General features: G+C 51.9%; 6 protein-coding genes across 6 annotated transcripts; 2 read left to right on the forward strand and 4 right to left on the reverse strand.

Moving 5' to 3' along the window:
• Positions 1-217: 217 nt before the first annotated feature.
• V8C40DRAFT_263014 (arylamine N-acetyltransferase family protein) lies at positions 218-1,224 on the forward strand (the record flags this gene model as incomplete). Its single annotated transcript, XM_083219415.1, has 2 exons — positions 218-549; positions 639-1,224. The coding sequence occupies 2 exons, from the start codon at positions 218-220 to the stop codon at positions 1,222-1,224; spliced, it is 918 nt and encodes a 305-aa protein (XP_083076066.1).
• On the reverse strand, positions 1,167-2,537 carry V8C40DRAFT_237030 (uncharacterized protein). Its single transcript, XM_083214169.1, has 2 exons — positions 1,963-2,537; positions 1,167-1,900 (listed from the first exon to the last, which is right to left on the reverse strand). Exons 1-2 carry the CDS (start codon positions 2,114-2,116, stop codon positions 1,332-1,334), a joined length of 723 nt encoding a protein of 240 aa, XP_083076067.1. The 5' UTR covers positions 2,117-2,537; the 3' UTR covers positions 1,167-1,331.
• Positions 2,538-5,420, reverse strand: V8C40DRAFT_237032 (Na+ dependent nucleoside transporter C-terminus-domain-containing protein). Its single transcript, XM_083214170.1, has 2 exons — positions 3,212-5,420; positions 2,538-3,079 (listed from the first exon to the last, which is right to left on the reverse strand). Exons 1-2 carry the CDS (start codon positions 4,874-4,876, stop codon positions 2,786-2,788), a joined length of 1,959 nt encoding a protein of 652 aa, XP_083076068.1. The 5' UTR covers positions 4,877-5,420; the 3' UTR covers positions 2,538-2,785.
• Positions 5,421-7,035: 1,615 nt separating this feature from the next.
• Positions 7,036-9,003, reverse strand: V8C40DRAFT_237035 (uncharacterized protein). The gene has a single exon (XM_083214171.1). It carries the CDS (start codon positions 8,256-8,258, stop codon positions 7,596-7,598), a length of 663 nt encoding a protein of 220 aa, XP_083076069.1. The 5' UTR covers positions 8,259-9,003; the 3' UTR covers positions 7,036-7,595.
• V8C40DRAFT_237036 (uncharacterized protein) lies at positions 8,299-9,157 on the forward strand. Its single transcript, XM_083214172.1, has one exon. It carries the CDS (start codon positions 8,660-8,662, stop codon positions 9,017-9,019), a length of 360 nt encoding a protein of 119 aa, XP_083076070.1. The 5' UTR covers positions 8,299-8,659; the 3' UTR covers positions 9,020-9,157.
• A 905-nt stretch (positions 9,158-10,062) lies between these two features.
• V8C40DRAFT_158440 (membrane morphogenesis protein VPS13) lies at positions 10,063-20,488 on the reverse strand. Its single transcript, XM_083211410.1, has 2 exons — positions 13,857-20,488; positions 10,063-13,781 (listed from the first exon to the last, which is right to left on the reverse strand). Exons 1-2 carry the CDS (start codon positions 20,348-20,350, stop codon positions 10,625-10,627), a joined length of 9,651 nt encoding a protein of 3,216 aa, XP_083076071.1. The 5' UTR covers positions 20,351-20,488; the 3' UTR covers positions 10,063-10,624.
• Positions 20,489-21,009: the final 521 nt, after the last annotated feature.

The following is a 21,009-nucleotide window of genomic DNA, read 5'->3' on the forward strand; positions in this document are numbered from 1 at the left end:
GATGACAAACGGATTGGATTGATGCTTACAATTTACAAGTCCTTGCTTGGCCTGTGACATTAGCCGAAATCACAAGCTGGTAGTCCTTATTTCTATCGAAACTACTGAGACTAATATATAAATCTGATGAATGCCGAAATGGAAACCTTCAACTCCATCTCTCTCCGTCTCAGCCTTTCTCCCACAACTCGACAACAACAGTGACGCCAAGATAAAAATGGCTGCATATTCGCAAGACCAACTCACGCGCTACCTCGAGCACATCTCGTACCCTCGCTCACAACACCCCCGCGATGAACTCCAACTCCTCACCGAGCTCCAAGCCCATCACCTTGCGCGAGTACCCTTTGAGTCCATCGGCCTTCACTACTCTCCGCATCGCACCCTGTCTCTCGACCCAGATGCCCTATTCGAAAAGGTCGTGGAGAAGAGCAAAGGCGGCTACTGTCTCGAGATGAACACTTTCTTCTGCGAGATCCTCAAGGTCCTTGGATTCACCGTCCTCCCCATCGGCGCAAGAGTCAAAGTCGGTCCCCGATACGGCGGCATGTAAGTCCAGTCCCAATCTCCCAACCACCATCTCACTCCATTTCTATATCCATGAAATCCATGCATCTTAACACAAAAAACCTGGCCAGGACTCACTGCGCCAACATCGTCACCATCAGCGAGAGACGCTTCCTCGTCGACGTCGCCTTCGGCAGCTACGGCGTCTTCCGCCCCGTGCCATTAACTTCCGGCTTCGAATTCGACAACATCCTCCCCCGCAGAGGAAAACTCGAGTTCCGCCCCATCGCACAGTCCACTTCCCCCTCCACACAGCCCCTATGGGTGTATTCCTCGCAAGACGGCCCTTCAGCCGAATGGGTCGAGCAGTACTGCTTCACGGAGACGGAGTACTTTCGCGAAGATTACGAAGTGAACAATTACTTTTGCAGCACGAACCGCACGTCTATTTTCGTCAATCAGGTGGTTGTTTTAAAGGGCATTCTGAATGATAATGGAGATGGTCTGCAAGGCGTGCTGACCATGTTTCAAGGAGAGGTGAGAAAGCGGGTTGAGGGCGGAGAGGGGATCGAAGTGCTGGAGACGATGACCAACGAGGAGGAGAGAGTAAAGGCGCTGGAGAAGTGGTTTTCGATACCGTTGACAAAATTGGAGGCGAAGGCCATTCAGAGACTGCCGAGTGAGCTGACGCAGTTCCGCAAGAGTGCGGTATCATGAGAGCGTTCAAGATAATCTGAAACGCTATTACCTCGTATCTGCATCTCAGCCTTTATATATATATATGTATGTATGTATATCTATAGAATCATATACTCCAGCTCTATCTATACCTCTGTCGCCTCCACAACCCTCCAAACCTCATCCCCAACTCTCACCTCCTCACCAACCTTGACACCTCCCGCTCCCAAAACCTCTTCACACGGCAACTTCCTCCCCTCATCTCCCAATCTCACCCTCCTCCTCCATCCCTTCCCATCATCATCTCGCCACTCCCACCTCTCCGCCACAAGATCCTCTTCCCCCGCCCCGTCCCTCACAAACACCTGCGCCCACTCCCCCAGCCTCACAAACATGCCCTTCTTCCCCTTCTCCTCATCCTCCATCACGAGCACCACGCACACCGCCTTGTTCCCGCCCGTAGTCTTTGGCGGCGGATCGAACCACATCTCTTCATAATCCGTATCCTTCCCCGTGGCAGGGTTCGTCATCTGCCCTTTCTCGAGGGTGCTCAGTCCATCCGGCTGGGCGTACATATGGCCTTCATCAGGAGGTGCATCCAATGACCGAGAATCGATCCAGTGCTTCCATTGGGAAAGCGAGTGTCCTTCACTGAGGACAATCGATGAAGACGTCCCTGCCATGGCCCAGTCTAGGCGACTCAAGGGGAGAATCTCTGCATTCTGGAGTCAGACTTCATCCACCACTTCTCTCGCCGTATTTGAGCGTAATGATTACCTTCAGAGGCACCTAAAGAATCACTGCCATCTGCCAACGCCACTCGTATATCAACAAACCTCTTTTCCGGAGACGTCAAAACCAGCGTAGAAGTTGGTTCGCTCGCCTCGTCCGGCAGCCATCGAATAAACTTGCGAAACGAAATACTAGCCATGATATAATGAGCTGATAAAGCAAAATGAACCTTGCATATATGTCTTTGGAATATAATTGATATAAATTGAAGAAGGGATTCAATCGAGTTGCGGAGATGCAGCCACTTTAAAAAGGCTGGGCCAGTTCCCCAATCTCACTGCGGGGGTGAAGATTTGTGTGGAGCAGCTGGAGCTTGTCTGGAAGATAGTTTGTTGCAGCTTTTTGGCTAGCAAAAGGCGCAGCTAAATTTGCCAGATGCGGAAATTGTGCGAGTGAATGCTGGTTGATGGAGAGACAAGCCATCCATTGAGTGCTGTTAAAGGCAATTTCTTGCAGAGTTGACCAGACAATACCTTCTAATGCCAATATCATGGACACATATCATAGACACAGCACAACACAACACAACTTCGCATGAGATCAACGGGGGACTCGTAAACATGGCATGCCTGACCCAAAAGGGATCGTTTACGGGCGACTTGTTTTGATTGATATTTTTTTATCTCATCATGGTAATTAAATATGCTCCTTAATTTGACCATCCACATCCGAGCACAGATAATGGTGGGGTATCTTCTCCATCTCTTCATGTTGCTCATCCTCTCATTCGTCTCTGTTTTAATAAAACACACACATAATCTCCTTACATGGCATAAATCTTTCACATGAAACACGCACAAAACTCCAATTAACCAGACGCCGGAGGTCTGGTAAAGTGGGAGAGCTGGGTGGTAACGACAAGACCAGCGACGGAGGCTGAGGTCAAGGTCGAGAAAACACCAGAGATGAGGGCAGAAAGGGCAAGTCGGGAGACGTCACCACCACGGGACGGGGCCAGCTGGCTCAGAATACCAATCTGGATACCCAGGGAGCCAATGTTGCCGAAGCCGCAAAGAGCGTAGGTGGCAATGAGCTGGGAGCGAGGAGACATGTCGGCGTAGTATGGGTCGGTGGCCATGGCGTTGAAGGCATTGTACTCGTTCTGGAGGCAACAATTGTCATTATCACGTCACAAATCAAGGGCACAAGTGGGAGATGGAGAGAGAGAGAGATGGAGATGGAGAGATGGAGAAGACTGCCAATGTGAAAGAGAGGGGGAAAAGGTGATACTTACGGTGATGACCTTCTCGGCAATGAGCTTGGCAACCCTGAGGAGATCGTGGTCTCGAGGAACACCAAGCAAGAAAGCAACCGGGTAGAAGACGTAGGACAGAATGGTCTGGAGAGTCAAAGTAGGGTCGTTGATGTTGATGTAGTGACCCCACCAGGTAAGGAGGCCGTTGATGAGACCGACGGCAGCGAGAATGCAGAGCAGCGAGGCAATGATGGTACCACCAATCTTGATTCCGAGCCAAGCACCGTTGGCAAAGGCGTGCAGGGCGTTTTCAGCCTTGTGCTCGTCGTCGTCAGGGATGACGACACGGCCAGCGGTAAGAGTCTCCTCAGTCTCGGGATAGCGAAGCTTGGAGATGGCGAGGGAGGCGGGGATGGACATGATGCAAGAGGAGACGAGCGCCTCAGCATTAAGACCAAGGCCAATGTAACCAACCAGGACGGAGCCGGAAATGGTGGCGAAACCACAGGTCAAGACCTGGTGAAGCTCGGCATTGGTCATGTGGGGGACGAAGGGACGGACCAACATGGCAGACTCTCCCTGGCCGATGAAGGGGGTAGCGGCAGCGACGACGGCCTCGGCACCGGAGGCATTGAGAGCCCAGAAGACGAAGATGGCCACCTTCTTGATGAACCACTGGATGAAGCCAATGTAATACAGGACCTGGACCAGGGAGATGAAGAAGATGATGGCGGGGATGACGCCAAAGAAGAACCAGGGAAGCGCGGCCACTTCGGCGGTGGTCAAAAAGGCAACACCATCGTGAGCGAAGCCAAGCAAGTCGCCGGCACGATCAGCAATGAACTTGAAGATGTCGTAACCAACACCGGTTCGCAGGACAAAGAGACCAATGATGTACTGGCCAAGCATGCCACCGATGACGGTTCGCCAGTTGACGTGCTTGCGGGCATTGCTGGTGATCCAGAAGCCAAAGAGGATGACGAGCATGCCAAACAAGCTGACGGCACGGTTGGCGCGCGTGTTGTCGGCGCTCTCCTCGGAGCCAAAGGAGCCAGCAAGGACGGTAGCGAGGGCCACAGCAGCACCGGCGGGAGTGCGCAGCTTCTCGGGGATACGGTCATAGACGACGAGAGCCGTGCGCTGCCACACCCACTTGATGGCGTTGGAGATGTAACGCACGGGCACATGGAAGAAGAACAGACGGATCGAGATGGCCAACCACAGCAAGAAGGGGATGACCCAGTTCTTGTCGTCGCGATGCAGGATCAGCGACGCAATCCACCAGCCGGTGAAGAGCAGGAAGATGAAGATGTGGACAAAGGCGCGGAAGTAGCGGTAGGGGACGCCAAAGTACCAGTTGCGCTGCGAGCCCGTCTCGTCGGGGTCGATTCCCGTGCGAACGATGCCCGTCTGGCCGACCTTTTCGTGGTCGCTGTAGTCGGGCGGCGTGTGGATGTGCTCCTTGTCGATGCTGCGCACATCGTGGGAGTGGTCCTGGACTGGCACCAGCGTCGGGTCCAAGTTGGTGCCCTTTGTGTAGACGGCATCGTCATGGCCGGCAGCGTCGACTCGATCCGAGTGATGCTTGTGGTGATGCTGATGCTGGTGAGCAGGCTCCAGGGCCGGATCCGGGTTGTGGTGGACGCTCTCGGTGGCATCGTGGTAGGGAGCCGGGTCGGCAGCGGGTTTTGACGAATCAGCCATTGTTGGATGTGTCTGTATCGTCTGCTGTCGGCTTTTTTGAGATGAGATTTCTCTTCTTCTTTCCCGAGACGTCGATCTACTCTACTCTGTAGACCTGTAGATCTGGGGGTTCCTGGCCTTGGGTTGAGCAAGGCTAGTCAGTCAGTCAGGGTTTGTTGAAGCAACAACACACAAGCCCGTGACCTAGACAGAGTTCAAAGTTAAAATTGAGGCGTCTTGGAAAGAAGAAAGAAGAGCAGGTTAGCAAGCAGCTGAACCTGGGAGGAAGCCCGGACGAATGACGGCGTGAATCCTGGGGAGAAGAGAGGAAGCATCACCGACTTCGTGGGGTCGAGGCCAGAGTTTTTGTACTCGGACCCGGCCAGCGTCCCATCCCCATACTGTAGCTCAAGTCAGTCGCACGCGCTCATGCTCCTTGCAGTAATACCGTGCCCACACGAGCAGCGGCCACGCCGTTTCGCTCGAGATGGAACCCAGCCTTTTTGCGATTGAGAGGGAACATTGGGAGAGAAAAAAAAAAGTGTGGAGAAGCCCTGGTCTTGCCTGGCCTGGGACTTATCCACGACATGGATCTTTCAACTTTTAGCGGCCTTGGGGGGGCATTTGGGTGTCTTGGGGGGTGTTCCAGGGGGTGTAGCGGTCCAGTACAGCGAGGGTCCAGCCCAAAGCAGTAGCGCTGCTCCGAATAAAAGGGCGCTTGCAAAGTACCTAGCCGGTAGACCAAGTACAACTTACGGTACGCCACCAGGGCAGGGGCTGTACCCCACACGGCCTGTCGCTGTGCGCACTGTGCGCTACCTCGGCAGCAAATCTGGCGGGATGATCTGTGCTTGCTTGGTCTGCAAATCCGAGCATCTGGGACATGCATGTGGTTTGCAGGTATCATGTAGATGTCAATTGGCATTGGACGCAATATTACTAGAAAGTGATTATTACGCAATAATATCAAGATCCACATTTCAGCCTCGTATTAAGCTTCGCAGCATTATTAACATGCTACTACACTCATACAAACCTCTGTGCCTATGCCCGCAAGTTCCCCCGCGCAATCTTCAACACGGCGGGCTGTCGAAACTGGCTTGTGCACGGTGCGCGCATCGCTCAATCCTCACTGAGCACCACTGCCGGAACCTTTTTCAAGCAGTCAAAGGTACTTCTGATTCTGCCAATCCGCCAAGGGTCACTTCTTGCTAGTCCCGTCACCGAAGCCTCGCACACTAACAATATTCGAGAAGGAAAAAAAAAGTTTAGGGGAAAGCAAAGGATCGATCGGTCAACCAAGTGCCACCAATCGCCAACGAGGAGAAGGAAAGCAACTGATGCAAGATGTTGGCATTGACTGACTTTCCACTGAAACAAGTTGAGACTGTTTGCCAGCCTGTTCAAGTCGATGCCATCACCAAGCTCTCCGTACAGTACAGAGTCTCTCTATTCGATACGAGACGCCATCGAAGCATCGCGAGCCACAGTCGGTCCTAAAGATGCTTGATGCTTGTATCTACATCACGGGAGGCGAAAAAAATAAAAATCATTGGCGTCTTTATCAGTCAGTGGCGCGCCCTCTGATAAGTCTCTGGCCAATTCGGAGTGGAGGATGATTAGACGGCTTCTCGCTGGCCCCATGGCTGGCTCCATTCCAGGCCAAATCTGGGCCCATCTTCTCCGCTCCAGAAACGGTCCGCCAATCTGTCATGTCATGGCTCTCGACTCAGCAGACATACGCGGTGTTGGACGACTTATTACTGTACGACTAACGATATGCACGCGATATCGCCTTGTCAGCTTTTGCCCTGCCCGCAGCGAGATAAGGATGGATTCTCGGAGCGATGTCGATACAGTAAGGCGACCGGGTGAGCAGGGAGGAAGGATAATCAAGATCCTGGGCTCCGTGCTGGGATCGGTGGCGTCTTGAGACTCGTTGCCCTTTGTGGAAGGTTCGCAGAAACAGCCACCGAGAGCCTCCCGTCCAGCCAAAGAGGCGTCTCGGGCTGGGCTTCTGTTAGTGGCTGCTAGAAGGTGAAAAGAGGGTGGCAGAGCTGACGAGCTGATAAGAAGCAAGGCCGCGATGCAGTGCCAAGCAACCACCAAAGCGACTTTCTCACATGGATGGCCTGCTTAGCCCCAGGTCGCCAGGCGTCTGATTCTGATAAGGCTCGGCTCGCGTAGCTGCAACAGGAACCTTTGCCAGCATCGTATCTATCCGTCTGCAACTGAGCCCCGTAGCTCAACCACAACCATGACCACGCACGAGCTGAAAGGCATCCAGACCAACGATGATGATGTTCGACCAGCAATTACGTACAAGAGGCGCGATAGTACACCCCGGCCTAGTGCTATCTCCCAGCTGCTGCTTTTCCGGGGTCTCGTGTCGTGTCGTGTTGTTTCGTCTCGACTTCCGAGACCTAGCTGCTAATCAAAGGGAATCCCCGTTCAACTTCTCACACGGAGCATCGCGAACCCTAAACTTCTACGCTCAATGGCCAAATGCGAGCAAGCAGGGCAGGGCCGCTAGCCGTATTGACACACTACTGCCGTGGAATAAGCATGGCTTGCTTTAGCTCCCAACTGCTAAAATCGGCCAGCCCCGGCGACTCGACAACGTTGGAGGCAGCTTTCGGAGCATAAAAACAAAGAATCATTCTTTTGGGTTGGAGTGGCGTTTTTTTAGCCCATGGCAGGCCAGGCCAGGCCGGGCTACCTATTTGCGTGGCGTGTCAATTCAGTCTTCCAATTGGTGTCTCCATCTTCCAGCGACGTCTACTGTATGACTCGGGAGGGCTTCAAGGGGAAATGGGACGTCTGTTGTCCCGAAGCCACGCATCATCTCTGGGGGAATCGGTAAACTACTACGGAGTACTGTAGGGCAGTACGACGCTGGCCCTCCCAGGCACTGTATGGCAACGCACATTTCGGTTCGGGAGCCGAGCAGCTCTGCTTTTGAGAACAGCATGATACATACGATACTGCCACCGCCAATCCAATCCAATCCATAGGCCGGCATTGGCATCTTCATTATGCACGCCCTCATGTTCGCGGTGCTCTTCGTACCGGCAGCCCGCATTAATGTGGGGGACGATGCTGGGATATTCAACCAGACACGCGACCACCAAGATTTCCAAACGGACCGGCGCTCTGCCAATCCCAGCAAGCATCCGGAATGCTCCACACACACGCAGTAACGACACACACACACACAGACAGCCTTCGCACAAGCAAACATGTCCGACATGTTGGTTAGACTGAGGTAGCAATGAGGCGTGGCGAGCGAGATGAATCTACGCCTGGCCTGATCGGCACACCACTCAAGCAAGTCGCCAAAGAAACGGGAATTTTTGCATCTCACTGTGCGCACCGAACTATCTAGGGCTTCACATTCTAACATGTCCACCGCCAAGACGAAGCAGAGCAGAGATTTCTTTCGTGGTACGAGAACTGCACTTCATGGCCCGCTTCAAGCCGTATCTGCCCATGCCACAGATTTCATTACACAACTCTAGCACTCGGGCCATTGCTTTTGCCTTCAAGCAAGCTCCTCCACTTGAGCCTTTCATTTCTTGAATTGAATCCCACAATTTCGTTGCCCTTCACCGTCAGCCCCAGACTTCTCCAGCTCGACGGTCCGGCGAACTACGGCGACCAAGTTCTCCACGCCCTACGCTTTGCCTCGTGGCAAGCCACCCGGAGACTATTTTTGTGGTTTGCGGAACGCTATTCCGTAACACAAAATGCTCTTTTGGCCCTTGGACTGTTTTGCTTTCAAGATTTGGTTCTCCTTATTTCATCATGACTGAGCCTGTTCCGGGCAAGACTCTCCTAGCACATGGAAGCTTAGTCTGTCAAATCCACAGGAGATTCAAGCCGGATAGAGCAAAGTCAGCTCCACGTCCCAATACATTACGTGACCAATTTCAGCCGCGCTGCCGATATTTGCTAATTATTACCTACAAACTCCATCGACAACTTCCCCAAAGTTGGCATTCGTGTCTTCCCCAGGGGGAAGATTGGCATGGAATTAACACATGCGCCATGACTAGCACCATGGGGAGCAAATCAATGAGAAGAGGGGGGTGTGGTTCCAATCCGGCCTTGTGTTGCCCGTTTGGACCGAGGCGCGAACAGCTCTCCAGACCTCTCTCTCTCTAGCCTTGTGCCTTTCGGCCTCCTCCGTTCCGGCCTCCTCCACCCCCGCAGGCATCGCCAGGCCCATCGGCGGCTCCCGATGTCACGGCTGCTCTCTTCCCCCAGACCATTCAAACCATTGTGTCGGATCCTCGAGTACGGGGAACTTGGGGAACTGGGGAAACATGGGGCACCAGCATTTTGGATGGGATCTTTTTTTCACTAGCTGCATCATGTAAGAGACGCCCCTCCCTTATCAACATCACCACTATCAAACATCCATCGCCGTCACTATCACCATCATGCATGCGAGCGGGCAGACACAGACATGCGCTTCAGGCGCTTGGCGACCAGCAATCGCAGATTCCAATGCCGCGTCCCATCCTTCAAACCCCCACCCCCCCTTGCAATAACGCCATTCATCTAGCCCAGATCGACGGCCCTCATCCAACACCAACGCCCACAGCAACACTGCTGCCGAATATGCCAAGGCGTACACTATCATAGCCTACCATCCCTTCTTTAAGACTATCTATCAGATTATCAGACTATTTCGGTCCCGAGAAAAAGACAGTCCAACAACGCTACGGGCTGCGCAATCTGCCTTATCTCCTCCCCATCGGATTCGCCCGAACACGAGCTGTCGTTGCCGGCCGGAGGTCCGAACACGGCCATGTTGTTGTTGTTGTTGCCAAAGCGACCGCCCTTTGGATCAGATCGTTCAGCTGCGGTGGATTGATGAACTTGTACGGAGCAACAATCGGATGCTTCGGCAGCTTAGCAAGGTGAAGCAATTTGGCAGTTGTCACGAATGCCCATCTTTGGATTCCAACCGTGGAACTCGGCAGCTCCCCTGAAAGCTCCTAGGAGGTCCAGCTTCAGTTCAGCCTCCGGGTAGTTTCACACGAGAAGTAAGTTCCCTAGGCAAGTCCTCTTTCCCATGCCCCATATTTCGTACATTTCTCGTATCACAATACGGGACATCTGCTATCTTGCGTGTAGGTAAGCCGCGATGAAGTCAGGCCGTACGAGTACTGAACAGGCCATCTCTCTATATGACAAACCAGATACAGTATATCCATGAAAGCAGTAGAACAAAGCAGACGTAAAGAACAATTAGTAGCAAATGTGTCACCCAATATCTGTTCCCCTGATAATCTATATGATCAAAATTCCCTCAAAACGGGTTCGTAACTACACACAACACTTGGCACTTACCCGGCATTTACCTCTTTGCGTTCTTATGCATATCTTACATCAAGAACTTCATTCCAGTCCATGTTGTTACATTATAAAGAATGCTGAATACAATCAAGAAAATAATACTGCATGTTATGTCACGCTGTAGTAACTCCTTAATAACCAACTCCCAAAACTGATATCAAGCAAACCATTAAACAAACATCCACAAGAAACATGAAATATCAGCAAAGCACATTCAAATCACACCAACCTCAAAGTTCAAATAAAAACAAAACTCTCTTGCATTAAACAATGTTTCGTGGTCATACAATCATTCATTCAAGCCATGCTTCTAATCCCAATTTTGCATCCTCCTCCAATCTCCCATAGTAACAATACCATAATAAGAATACTAACAACATGCACGAAAATTCAACCACAATCCCATCATCGCTCTCCTCCCCTGAATCTCCTGTTAAACTCCTCCACCGCCACACCAAGCATCTTGTACAAGAACCCCCTCTCACTCCCACCTCCCACAGGGATAAACGGCCCATTGGCCCCATCTCTCAGTGAGAGACTGATTCCCGTGCGTTCCTTTGCAATCGTCTGGACGTCCTTCAGCGGCACGTCCCACTCGCTAGTCAGTCGCCGCGATCGAATCAAGAGGATGCGTGCAAAGGTGACCATGACAACCATGTCCTCCTTGGGCAGCTCGAGGTGGCCAATGTACTGCTCGTCAAAGTATCGCCCGTTATCCACTTGCTTCAGCCAGTACTGTCCGAGTGCCTCTCGGGGGTTAAAGGGTCGCACAATTCCATCATTGGGAACAAAGCGTGGGTATCGAGTGCGCTCCAGCTCCGCTCCGTCAAATACCGTCGTGGTATTGCGGATGCCCTCACTGACATTGCTGGCCATGTCCAGAATGCCCACTGCCGGTTTAGTTGCCAGTCCCAAAACACCCTTGCCGACACCCTTGAAGAAGCCCAAAGCGCCCTCCTGTTCGGCACCTTCCAGAGGCTTCAGCGCCAATCCGCCAACTCCAGATGCAACACTCGTGAAGAGGCTGTTGGCTCCAGCCGTCACGCCGTACAATGCGTGCTTTGGACGGTTCCTTGCCCTGGTAATCCGTCGTCGATCTTGAAACTGCTTATCCATGGACGCTGCGGCAAGACCCTTGCTCAGACTGCCAGTAAATTTGGAGAAGCTGTCGGAGAATCCAAAAACGGTCTTCTTGGCGAATGATGCCGCACCCTTTGCGATGCCCATGCCGAATTCTTCGGGCCGATCGGAAAGGATGAGGCCTTGGTACGGCTCGTAAAAGATATCGTTGACTCCGGATGAGATGTTGTTGAACAAGCCCACGGGATTGCCCAGGAAGTCTGCAGAACCCAAAATCTTGTGGATCTGGTACATGACCTCTTGGCTATAGTGGTTGGTGATGTTCTGGATCAGGATCTGCGTAGACACTCGGACATTCTCCAGAATGAGCGCATTGAACCGCACTGGTGCGTCATTGATATTGCCAATGGCCATCGTCATCACGTTCAGGAAGAACATGAGTGGGTTGTGAGACGAGGTTTTATCCTCCGCGTTGATGCGCTCCGTTCGCATGAAGCTGAGATCCACCTGCATAGGCTGGATGTTGAGGACTTCAAAATAAATGTCTTGACCGGTATCACGCTGAGATGGCTCTGGGATATCCAGGTCTTCATCACAAAGTTGGCCCTCTTCCACCTCTGAGCTCCAGCTTGCGCCAGGAACATTCGAAAAGTCCAAAAGGGCAAATACAAAATCTTCATCCAGATCAACCGTCATCTGCTGTAGGAGGATACTGGCATATTTGATGTAGAGCACACCGTAGGAGTCATCCTTCACCCGACTAACCATGGCATGTAGTGACGGGTGGGCTTCGATCTCTTGCGCTTTCTGCGGCACCACGCTTGGATATAGGACCATGGGGAACAGCCCACCATAGAGTTGGTTGTCAATTTGCATCCATTTGATGGCCAGCGACACCGTTTGAACCACGGGCGAATCAGTTAAACGAAATTGGACATCTCGGAATGTAACGTAGGCGAGCTCTTTCAGTTGAGCGTTGATGAATGAAATGCCAACGCCAGACAACTTGAGCTGGGCCACGAATGTCGCATCAGTATCTTGAGCCTTGACCTCGAAAGCCTCCGGTCCAGTATTTGTCCTGGACAAAGTTTTCTGCCTGTACAGACTCTGGCTGGGTCGGAAGTTGCTTAGAATGAGAGTCTGTGTAGGGCCGTCCGCAGCAACATTAATATCAATAATCTTTTGCGTGCCATTTTGGCTTGTAAACTTCATTGGGAACTGGTTGCCAATCTCCGCCAGTTTGACGTGCCGCTCCTTGCCGGCCGTAGAAATAACCACCTCGCGGAACTTAGCTGCTGGGAAATCCCATGCGTACGGCATGATACTCCTAGGTGGCAGGCGATATCGGATAGGCTTCCAACCGCTTCGGTCTACTACATCGTCCTCTTCAACAGTGGGGTTTGCTTGGTAAAACGTAAACTCAGTGTCGCTCTCATTGCGCATTGAGAAAGGCCAGTTCTTGGTTTCGACGCTAAAGTGCAAGAAAATGGTGGAGTCCTCTACAAGAATCTCCACGCGGATAAGGCGTTGACGCTGACCTGCCTTGGCAATCTTGACGTGCGTCGTTCCAATATCAGCAATGTTAAAGGGCGAGGTCCACTGGTTGTTCATTCCGGGGAAGCAAAGGCACAGCTGCTTGACTGTAGAGTTCTGCATAAAGTGAAGCGGTTGTAACGCTCCAGGACCCAGCGTCATGTAACCCGACGAGCTGGGCTCCCGTATCAGAATCTCCTCATCCAACTTGTTCTTGAGCACAAAGCGTGGAGCGATCGTAACGACTTTTGTCATCTTATACTTTCCTTCTCCGGATTGGATGGTGAGACCCAGGTGGATCTCCTTGTTTCTGTTAGACCCAGAGTTGAGAATTACCTCAGATGTGCTACCAATGGCATCAAAACTCTGAGGCTTGCTCCATTCGGAATCTGCTACCCTGAGCAATGCTCGGTTGCGAGTGTCATCGTTTCCAAATGAGAACATGAATGGCAGCGCCTTGGGTCGGTCATGATCGGAGGTGTTTATGAGGGGGAACTGGCCAGCCGCCGACTTCGCCTGCTGCAAGAAGCTCTTGGCCCTGACCGTAAGATCTAACCCTGTCTTATTGAGGATAACGTACGGGCTGTAAACTGTCACCTTGAAGGCGCCGCCGCTGTTGGGAATCTTGTGGTAGTGAAGACTCAGGTTGAGGGAAAGGCCCTGATCATCCTTGACTACGATGCGAGATTCTCTGCGGAAATCTTCGTTTGTGCCGGAGTTGATGATAGCAAAATCGCTTGGTTTAAAGACGGTATCCTGCATGTCGACATTGAGCAAGAGTAGATGAGAGAGCTCAACGACATGAACAGGGCTAACACCGCCCTTCCGAAGGAAATTCGACCAGTCCTTCTTAGTGTTCTTGTCATATATTCTGTACTTGAAATCATACGGAAGGAGATTCTCCAGCGTGACTGGCGCAGACAGCTTAATCTTCATGTACGGATAGGATCTAAAAAGGAGCGAGTTTAGTCAGCGTCGAAATAAGAGATGATCGTTGTAGGGGTATAAGAAAGCGCGATCTTACCTGGTGATGGGACTGGAGTTATCAAACGACGCATGCGCCTGGAAGTAAAACGGATCACCACTGTCTCCCTTGCAGACAATCTGCCTAGTTGGGCGCTTCAACAAGTCTTTCCACCAAAGCTGTTCTGCGCTCCACTGATAACCAAACCCGCTGTCTGGTCTCACGAGCACCCTCTTTTCATATACAGCTCCAACTGGTGCGGGTCGAGAGTCACCGGGGGCAATCTTTTCAATCTTGAGCAGATGACCCTCCTGGGCATCGTATATACCGAGTTCCACGGGGATCTGGGTGGCGTTCTCAACAACGAGTGGAGAGCGAAGAGTGACATATTTGACATTGTCAGCCCCCAAACTCACTTCCACACAGAGTTTGTGCAAGATGTTGTCGGTTTTAGGGCGAAGGCTGTACAAAAACTCGCCCTCACGATTCAAGCGGACATTCTTGATCAGATCAAACCCACTCGCCTCAAGCTGGATGCCTACGTCATTTGGCTGCGAGTCGGCGAGGATAGTCTCACGCATCTTCTCCCACTGCTCAAAGCTCCATGGAGCTTCTTGCCCGTCTTCAAGATGTAGCGTGATCGGCTCAGAGTTGGTAGGACTCTTGGAATGAACGATGGCATTAAAGCCCGTATAGTTTCTGATTCGGTACGGGGCTTCAACGCCTCGAGGCTTCTCGAGAACATTTTCAGCAGCCGTCAAGAAGTCAAAAGATTTGGAGGCCAATGCAATTGTTGCCGTTGTGACTGTAATATCGAATGTCTTTTTCGACACCACATCAACAGAGAGAAAGCTAGTGATTGGATCTTTGGCCACCCCAAGGCCAACCTGCCAGGGTTCCAAAAGGGGCTCCCAGCTCGACTTTGAGAAATTGTACACGTTGGAGTACATATCAATAGCCGCCTCAGCCTTCAAATTCGACGACCAATTTTCAGCGACAGCTGTGAAGTTCTGAATTCCAATATCAAGGATCGGAAGTTCGTGCAAGTCACCGATCAGCACGATTCGGACGCCATCCACAGTAGCGGACAGGTTTTCATTCTTTGGGGGCGCAGAGTATCTCTCAGCATAAGTGACGGCCCTCGAAGATGCTGCAGTAGTTGTTGTTCTAGCCGCATGGCTACTCTTGGCCGTTGTCGAGGCGCCACCACGCCCACTGGACGCTCTATGCCTCGTCTTTGATCTCAACTGCTTCGCTTTTTGATCGGCGGCTGACTCTTTTGGTTCCTTGGAATCCGTTCCGGATAATTCTCCTGCTCTTCCAATAATCTGGAGAGCGAGTAAAATGTCTCTTAGAGAAAGCCTTAAAATAAGTGGCTCAATCTCAATATTGATGTCTGTGGAGTTGGGCTGTGGATTATTCATGCTCATTTGTATCGAGAAATCATCAATAATTCTCAAGCGAGATGTCTCAAACTTGTCCATCCGGCACAAAAACATGCCAATCTGTGAAATTTGAAAGGTAAGAGCATGTTGTTGTGACAGAAGAACCTGGCGAATTCCGAGGACAATTGCTTCTGAGCTTGAGCTCAGCGGATTGGCGATCAAGATGACTTGAGCATCCACAAGGTTTACCCGGAAAGAGATGTCCATTGAAGTTTGGGCCTTCGGTTGTGTCTCTAGAGAGGCTTCCGCTGCAGAGATGCTAGGCCGAGGAGAACTTATCGATGGTCGCTGCGAATACGACACTTGCGTTGATTCTGTGTCTGACTCCTCGGGAGAACTCAGCATGCTTTCGGTATCAATTGGACTTGCTTCCTCCATTGTCAACCCTTCAGTGGCAAACTTCCGGATGGCGAAGAGATAATCAAGAGCAAAAATGACACGAGGGCTATCAATAGTAGCCATTGCAATGACACTGCGTTCTGTTCCACCAGACATTGTCACACTAGCCATCAACTGCTGCGCTTCTTTATTAGAAGACGTCATAATTCGGCGGTACTTGTTCGTATCCCTAGGACGAGTGTCGTAAATCGTGAAAGAGCGAACCAGGACTTCAGCTTCCATCGAGCCATCAGACATCATTCTCGTCTTGACATGCGTGTCGTCCAAGGAGAAGCGAGAAAGACTGCAGGCAGCCACATCATTGACAGGGCCCTCTTCTGGGGCCATGATGACCTCAAGGCCAACAGTATTCACATTGAACACAAAGTCCAGCTTGGTCCATGCGTCAGAGAGCGAACCTAGCTCGGGTCCAAGACTAATCAACGGCTGCTCATTGCCGTTGGACTGGCCATCAGAAGGCGAGCCTTTAGCTCGCTCCAAAGTTTGGTCATCAACAAGCCGTTCAGCCTCCGCATTAGCATCGCCATCTCCACTAAAGGCAGCCGGGACAGATCTGGAAATCTCCATCAAGAATTTCAGTTGGTGTTGAGTCAACTGAAGCTTGATATCGGACACGGTTCCTTCTATCTCAGTCTCTGGTCTCTTGACACCCTCAACATGTTCAGCATGAGTGATGTGGAATCCAAGGTCGACGTGGTCAATCATCTCCAATTCCTCAGACTTGTTGTCAGCATAATGGAAGTCTGAAGTGAGACGAATGTTTCTGATTCCTGCGGAGATCTTCATGGCAATTGTCGCACCGTGACTATCGTCGAGAGGAACAAACTTGTTTTGTGCATAGATCTCTCCAAGGTAGGCTGTAATGAGATCACGGTGGGGACGGCCTGGGATTACGGCCCGCGGGAAGACGACAATGGGTGTATTGACCACAACATCAAACTTGATCTTGCTAGGGCTCTGCTGAATCTGGTTGGCTCTGTTCAAAGCAACCTGGCGGGCGGCATTGTAAAGTGCCTGCATCTTTCCAAACTTGACCAAGAAATCAATGATTTTGCGGAATGGTTCCTCCACAAAGTTGACTTTGACAGATCCCGCACGAAGGAATATTGAACTATCGTATCCCGGGTACGCTTGGGGATTTTCAGGGTCAAAAGTCTCGTAGCGGAAGTCGGCAAGGTCGTCTCCCTGGATGGTTACCAGCTTCCGGAGGTGGGAATCCTCTGAAACGCCCAAGTTGACATCGTCGATGAGAGAGAGGTCACCAAGCTTGGCCGAGATTCGCATCGTCTGGCCTCGAAGGAAGATGCCAGCATCGCCCTGGTTGAAAGAAAGGGTTGCTAGCTTGATGCCGTCATTGTTCAGAATAAGTCGGATACTCTTCAGTTCAACCTTGACGCGGATAGAGCTAGTTGCATTCGTATTCTGCTTGGGCTCTTGTACAACGACGCTGTCAACTGCCACATCATCTTCAGCAGCATTGTCAATCTGAGAGGGGCCGGATTGGCCCATCTGATCGTCGGCATTATTATTTGTAAAAGTCACAAGAATAAAGTCCAACAAGGTGAGTAGCGTCTTCCGAGTAACAACCAGGTTGATGGTGGATATAGTGGTGGTAATGTTGGTTTCAACACCTTCGTACACGGGCATGAACTCGGGTGACTGGCGATTGACCCTGACAAACTTGACATGAACAAGGCTTCGTCCAGCTTGGAGGTCCTCTCGGTCCCCAGAAGACACAATCGACTTGAATTCGGCAGGCGGATTGTCCACAAAGTCGTCCATAGTTACTGACCCAAGGGAAACTTCGGCCGCCATGTCGTAGGGTCGGGTGTAGAAGGATAGATCAAAGCGTTCTGCTACTAGCTCCACCAGAAGGACGTCTTGCTTCGCCCGGCTCGGATCGCTTCGATAAAGCGAGCCCTTGAGGGTGTCTACTTTGAAGTTGAATTCGAAGCTCCGCTGTTGCATTCTAAACTGCTCGCCGTGAGTTCCGTCTTCAGCATCCTCGAAATCATCATCGTCATCATCAATGTCCTCCAAGATGACGGCGGTAGAAGACTGAAGGAATGGGAACGCAGATTGTCGGCGGTCACGCATCGACCTGAGTGCGGATCGGCTGGAGGCATTACTGGCTAGTCGTGGGCGTGAAGAATGACGTGAAGAAGGCCTTGCTTGAGCAGTCGCGGCAGATTGCACTGCATTTTGCTCCACCTCGCCATGGAATTTTGGTATTGCAACATCGATAATCTGCATCAAGTTCTTGTACTTGGCATCGGATACAGTGGCATGCAGCATTGGTAAATGGCCAGAGACTTTGAACTTTGTTAGATTAGGTGCTTTGGGCAGAATTGACATTTCCACCACAAAATCGACATTGATCTCCTCTACTACATGCAGCTGCGAGCCGCGATCGCCGGGTTTGCTGGTGAGCTGAGCCTTGGTTTCTTCGATGGACGGCCCAATGAGGACTTGCGTCGAGGTAAACTTGACGATGAACCTGTCGTACATGGCCGACTCAAGACGTTTGAAATCTTCTTCATTGTAAGACTGGCGCTGCTTGGACTGGATCTCCGCCAAGGTCTCTTGATCGACCAACTGGCTGTTCACATGCATGTGACCAGCATCGACAACGAGACAAGTGGAATGCTCTGTTGTAATGCTGACGGGAATGATGATCAGCGGTGCTTGCAAGTCGAGCTCGGCGTTGATCGTTTTGTGTTCTTCCAACGCAAACTCCAGGCCTACTCGTGTCTGCTCCCGGATGCCCTCCACGGTGGCCCCAGCGGTCTCCATCAGAGCCGCAATCGACTCCATGTGCCTCTCGGGAGGCCGGAAAAAGTCGACGATGCCCACAACAAAGTTGGGGTTCCAAACAACTTCAAGGGGCTTCAGCTTGCCCACGACGGCAATGTCGCCTTCTCGTTCAAGAGGGTTCTGTTCAATCTCGAACTCGAAAAAAGGCTCCTCTTCCGCCGTTTCTAGCTCTTCGAGGGAGATTGGCTTGCGCTTCTGGGCATCCTTGACGCGAACAATCTCTGGATAAAGACTGTCGGGAGTTGTACCATCATTGACTCGCAGACCACCAAGGCTGACGCTAGCCAGTACAGAGTCCTTTCTCTGTAGTGCCTTGGCTTTGAATAAGTCAAAGTGTAAGCTGAGGAGGTCCATGGTGTTGTGATGGGGGCTTTTCTTGAGCGTGAAGCTGCCGGTGCTGAGCGCCGCCTCGATGCACATGTTGACGGCTTCACGGGGAACGTCGACATCTTCAGCGAGCGCCGCCTTTTCGTCCCAGTCAATCATGTCGTAGAGCTCCTTCCTCTGCTCTTCCGTCATCTGCGTGTTCTCTTCATTTTGTTGGATGGTGCCCGTTGGCTTGGAACCCCACATCCAAGCAACCCAGCCCTGCTGCTGAGGCTGCTGAGGTTGGCTTCTTAGGGCTGCGGCATTCTCCTTTTTAAGTTGATTACGAGCCAGCGATCTCCAGAACCGCAGGTCTTCATAGCTAAGCTTAAACTCAAGTTTGTCAAGGTCGCTAGACTCATTGGCTTCGAGCTGCAAACCCTGCTTCTTCTTCTTGAAGAGCTCGATATACCGCCTGCGGTCATCACGACGCTCTCTGAAATAGTCCCACGACCACTTGCGATTCCTGTCATGGATCTTACCCAGGATGGCATTCCCTGCAAACAGCAGCCAGGCTTTCGGATCCTCCTTTGGACTAACGCCCTTTGGCTTGAGAGCTTTGTATTCTTGGTGGCGGATGAAGTAATGGAAGAGGTCTACCATCATCAGGGCATCACGATACTGGTCGTCATCTAGGACGACACCGATTTCGTCAAACAAGAGAGTAGCCTTGAACTTGGGCACCTCAATGGCACCGGATTTGTCCAGCTCAATCTTGGCCTGTCCACTGACGGGCTTCAAGATGAATTGGTTGCTTGAGTCGGGGTCGTGAATCTTTGCAAGCATGCTCTTAAACTTGTTGACCATGTCACCGTGTGTCATTGCCCCTTGGGAGTCGTCTACAGTTTGGCGGCCGCTGCTGAAAAGTTCCGAGTCCGTGTTCCAGTACACTGCCAAAGAGCCCAACGTGGCGAGCTTGTGTGTAGTCGTAGACGACTGCTGGATGAAGGATGGCGTCCACTGGCCATCGGCACTGACAGCGCTAAACTCTTCGAGTGTGAAGCCAAGGGCGAAAGGATGGCCCGGAGCTGATATGGAGTCTTCGTATCGGATGTGAATGTTCTTGACCGTGATCTGCAGGTTGTCGGTGATCTTGGTTGCCAGGCTCTGGGCAAAGCTCTGGTTCTTCTTTTGCTCCTCCTGGCTCATGCCAGCTTTGTTCCGCTCCTTGAGAAGCTCGGCGCTCTCAAGCTTCTCCATCTTGAGCCTGTGTTTCCTGCGCTGCTCCTCGTCTTCGTCATATTCGGCCTCCTCTTTGGGACTCGCGAGCAGGTAGACATCTTCGATGAAGACCTTGACGGGAGCGCCTCGGATATTGGACCAGGGGATGTAGAGAGTGAGCTCGCCAAGGTGGCCCTCGATGACGTTGATGGGCAGCTTGAGCTGGTCGAGAGCTTCTCGGCGAAGCTCCAAGTTGCGGAGCTTGACGTCGCCGGACCAGATGCCAACCTTGAGCTGCGTAGGGTCGAAGTTCTTGACGTACATGCCCAGGAAGCGGTTGAGCAGGCCGGCGACGAGTCCTTCCAACATATTGGCGACGGTGGTGCCGTAACCCGGGCCGGGACAGCGGAGGTTGGAGAGAGTTGTCGGTCGAGGGTCTATAGGAAGGACATTGGGGGATGTTGTGGGCTGTGCACAGCGAGTGCTCGCCGGTCGAGGTTCGCAATCAGCTCTCTTCCAGCGATTGTCAGGTTACGTCTTGGGAGAGACGAGACTAGAGAGAGCAATTAGATAGAAGAAGAAGAGACGAGACTGTAAGATGCAAAAATGCGGTTCGAAGTGGGGAGATTGGGCGCGGCTGGGGATTTCATGCAGTGCGGAGTGCGTTCGATGCGTCGCGGCCTGACAAGGAGGGGCAAGACAATGCAAAGAATGAGTCTGTCGAGGGTAGCTGAAGCTTACGGTGGTAATTTGAGCGGGGGAACAGGTGGTGCAGCGTCCCGGTTGAGGCTCTAGGATCAATACCGAAGATGTTGTAGTGGTGATATCGCAGGTCAGAGACTCGTAAACATCGACCTAGTGTTTTGTCCAAGGCAGGATTTATCACGATACACGGGCTGTAGTGCAGCTCCAGCAGGCCTCAGGTCACTACCGCACTGCAATGAGCCTACAAACAGGCGCTGTCAGCTGCTAAACCCCCTGCGAATATAGTGGCACCCTCTACGGAGCTTTTCAGTGCCTGGCCAAGT

The sequence above is a fragment of the Trichoderma camerunense genome (genome assembly GCF_050948025.1).
Source record: "Trichoderma camerunense strain CBS 138272 chromosome Unknown V8C40scaffold_4, whole genome shotgun sequence".
NCBI lineage: Eukaryota > Fungi > Ascomycota > Sordariomycetes > Hypocreales > Hypocreaceae > Trichoderma > Trichoderma camerunense.